The 2,500-nt window shown below is 34.9% G+C and overlaps 1 protein-coding gene across 3 annotated transcripts in view; it reads left to right on the top strand.

Moving 5' to 3' along the window:
* The window catches only part of galnt7 (UDP-N-acetyl-alpha-D-galactosamine: polypeptide N-acetylgalactosaminyltransferase 7), a 29,555-nt gene that overhangs the window by 14,695 nt on the left and 12,360 nt on the right, over positions 1–2,500 (top strand). For all 3 annotated transcript variants that reach the window (XM_084454244.1, XM_084454243.1, XM_084454245.1), the window contains exons 5-6: positions 1–60; positions 431–510. The exon at positions 1–60 is cut by the window's left edge and continues 71 nt beyond it. In XM_084454244.1, coding sequence (XP_084310370.1) covers positions 1–60; positions 431–510 — 140 coding nt within the window. The remainder of the gene's footprint in view (positions 61–430; positions 511–2,500) is intronic.

Here is a 2,500-nt window from a genome sequence, read left to right as displayed (position 1 = left end):
AAGAGGGAGGGGCTGATCCAGGCACGCAGCATCGGGGCTCGCGCCGCCACCCTGGGACAGGTGTGTGTGTGTGTGTGTGTGTGTGTATGGGACAGGTGTGTGTGTGTGTGTGTGTGTGTGTGTGTGTGTGTGTGTGTGTGTGTGTGTGTGTGTGCGTGCGCATATGTGTCTGTAATATTTTTTGTTTTCTACTTTTGCACTTTGTCTCCAGCCCTAGATTGATGCTCTAAGTCACTTGTTTAGAAAGGAGATGCTCTTGAGTTCTGGCGAGTACTAGTACACTGACCATGTTCAATGCAATTACTGTAAGTCACTTTGGACTGTAACCTTTGGACTTTCTGTAATGTAATGTTGTGTGTTTGTGTGTGTGTGTGTGTGTGCGTGTGTGTGTGTGTGTGTGTGTGTGTGTGTGTGTGTGTGTGTTCTCCAGGTGTTGATCTACCTGGATGCCCACTGTGAGGTCGGGGTGAACTGGTACCCCCCCCTGGTGGCCCCCATATCCCTGGACCGGTAGGAAATACCACTATAATACTACTATAATACTACTACAATACTACTATAATACTACTATAATACTACTACAATACTACTACAATACTACTACAATACTACTATAATACTACTATAATACTACTACAACACTACTATAATACTACTATAACACTACTACAATACTACTATAATACTACTACAACACTACTATAATACTACTATAATACTACTACAATACTACTATAATACTACTATAATACTACTATAATACTACTACAATACTACTATACTACCAACTACCATAATACCACTACAATACTAACTACCATAATACCACTATAATACTACCATAATACCACTATAATACTACTACAATACTACTACAATACTACTATAATACTACTACAACACTACTATAATACTACTATAATACTACTATAATACTACTACAATACTACTATAATACTACTATAATACTACTATAATACTACTACAATACTACTCTATAATACTACTACAATACTACTATAATACTACTATAATACTACTATAATACTACTACAATACTACTACAATACTACTATACTACCAACTACCATAATACCACTACAATACTAACTACCATAATACCACTATAATACTTCTTTACTACCAACTACCATAATACCACTACAATACTACTATAATACTACTATAATACTACTACAATACTACTATAATACTACTACAATACTACTATACTACCAACTACCATAATACCACTACAATACTAACTACCATAATACCACTATAATACTTCTTTACTACCAACTACCATAATACCACTATAATATTACTATAGTACTACTACAATACTACTATACTACCATAATACCACTACAATAGTAACTACCATAATACCACTATAATACTACTATAATACCACAATAATACTACTATACTACCAACTACCATAATACCACTACAATACTAACTACCATAATACCACTATAATACTACCATAATACCACTATAATACTACTATACTACTAACTAGCATAATACCACTACAATACTAACTGCCATAATACCACTATAATACTAACTTCCATAATACCAATATAATACTACTATAATACTAACTACCATAATACCACTATAATACTACTATAATACTAACTACCATAATACCACTATATACTACTATAATACTAACTACCATAATACCACTATATACTACTATAATACTAACTACCATAATACCACTATAATACTACTATAATACTAACTACTGTACCATAATACCACTATAATACTACTATAATACTAACTACTGTACCATAATACCACTATAATACTAACTATCATAATAATACTATAATACTAACTAGCATAACTAAGGGAGTAACGTATGCCCAGCCGGTCATTATCCTGACATTAGTCTGACAGTGTGTTTGGAGGGGTTTTGTAACGCACTGAAGGGCGTTATTACGTTATTCACACTTATTACACAGCTACTTACCAACAACATTATTATACAGAGACAAAATATTGCTTACCAACCATTGCAACCAACTAGCGAACTATGGGGCTAGCACTGTTGTGTTATAGCTTAAGCTGAAGCACATCATTTCTTGGAAACAAGTAGGGCAATGTTAGCTAGCTAGCATCAGTCAATAGGGAGCCAAAGCGTAAAACTACGCCCTCTACTGATTTGGTTCACACCTGCCCTATCTTTTGTATGGGAGAAAATGTTGAAATAATTCTAAATCGATATCAACACAAAACGTAATGACAACTACTAACTATATCAAGTTCCATCGCATTAATGTGTGGTTTCTCAAAGGTACTCTTTATGTATTTTACATTTTATTTATTTTACAGCGAACTTCGCATCCCGGTACTGTGCCGCATTCTGAGCACTTGACTGGAGAGTGCAGCTGACCAGAGCACTGTGTGGGTGTGCTCCTTAACCCGGAGTCAGTTGCTCTAGAATTAGAGCACATTACTAGATTCTGTAGGCCGAGAG

Source organism: Borostomias antarcticus, assembly GCF_949987555.1.
Source record: "Borostomias antarcticus genome assembly, chromosome: 20".
Taxonomy (NCBI): Eukaryota; Metazoa; Chordata; class Actinopteri; order Stomiiformes; family Stomiidae; genus Borostomias; species Borostomias antarcticus.
This window is presented reverse-complemented; position numbering and strand designations above follow the sequence as displayed.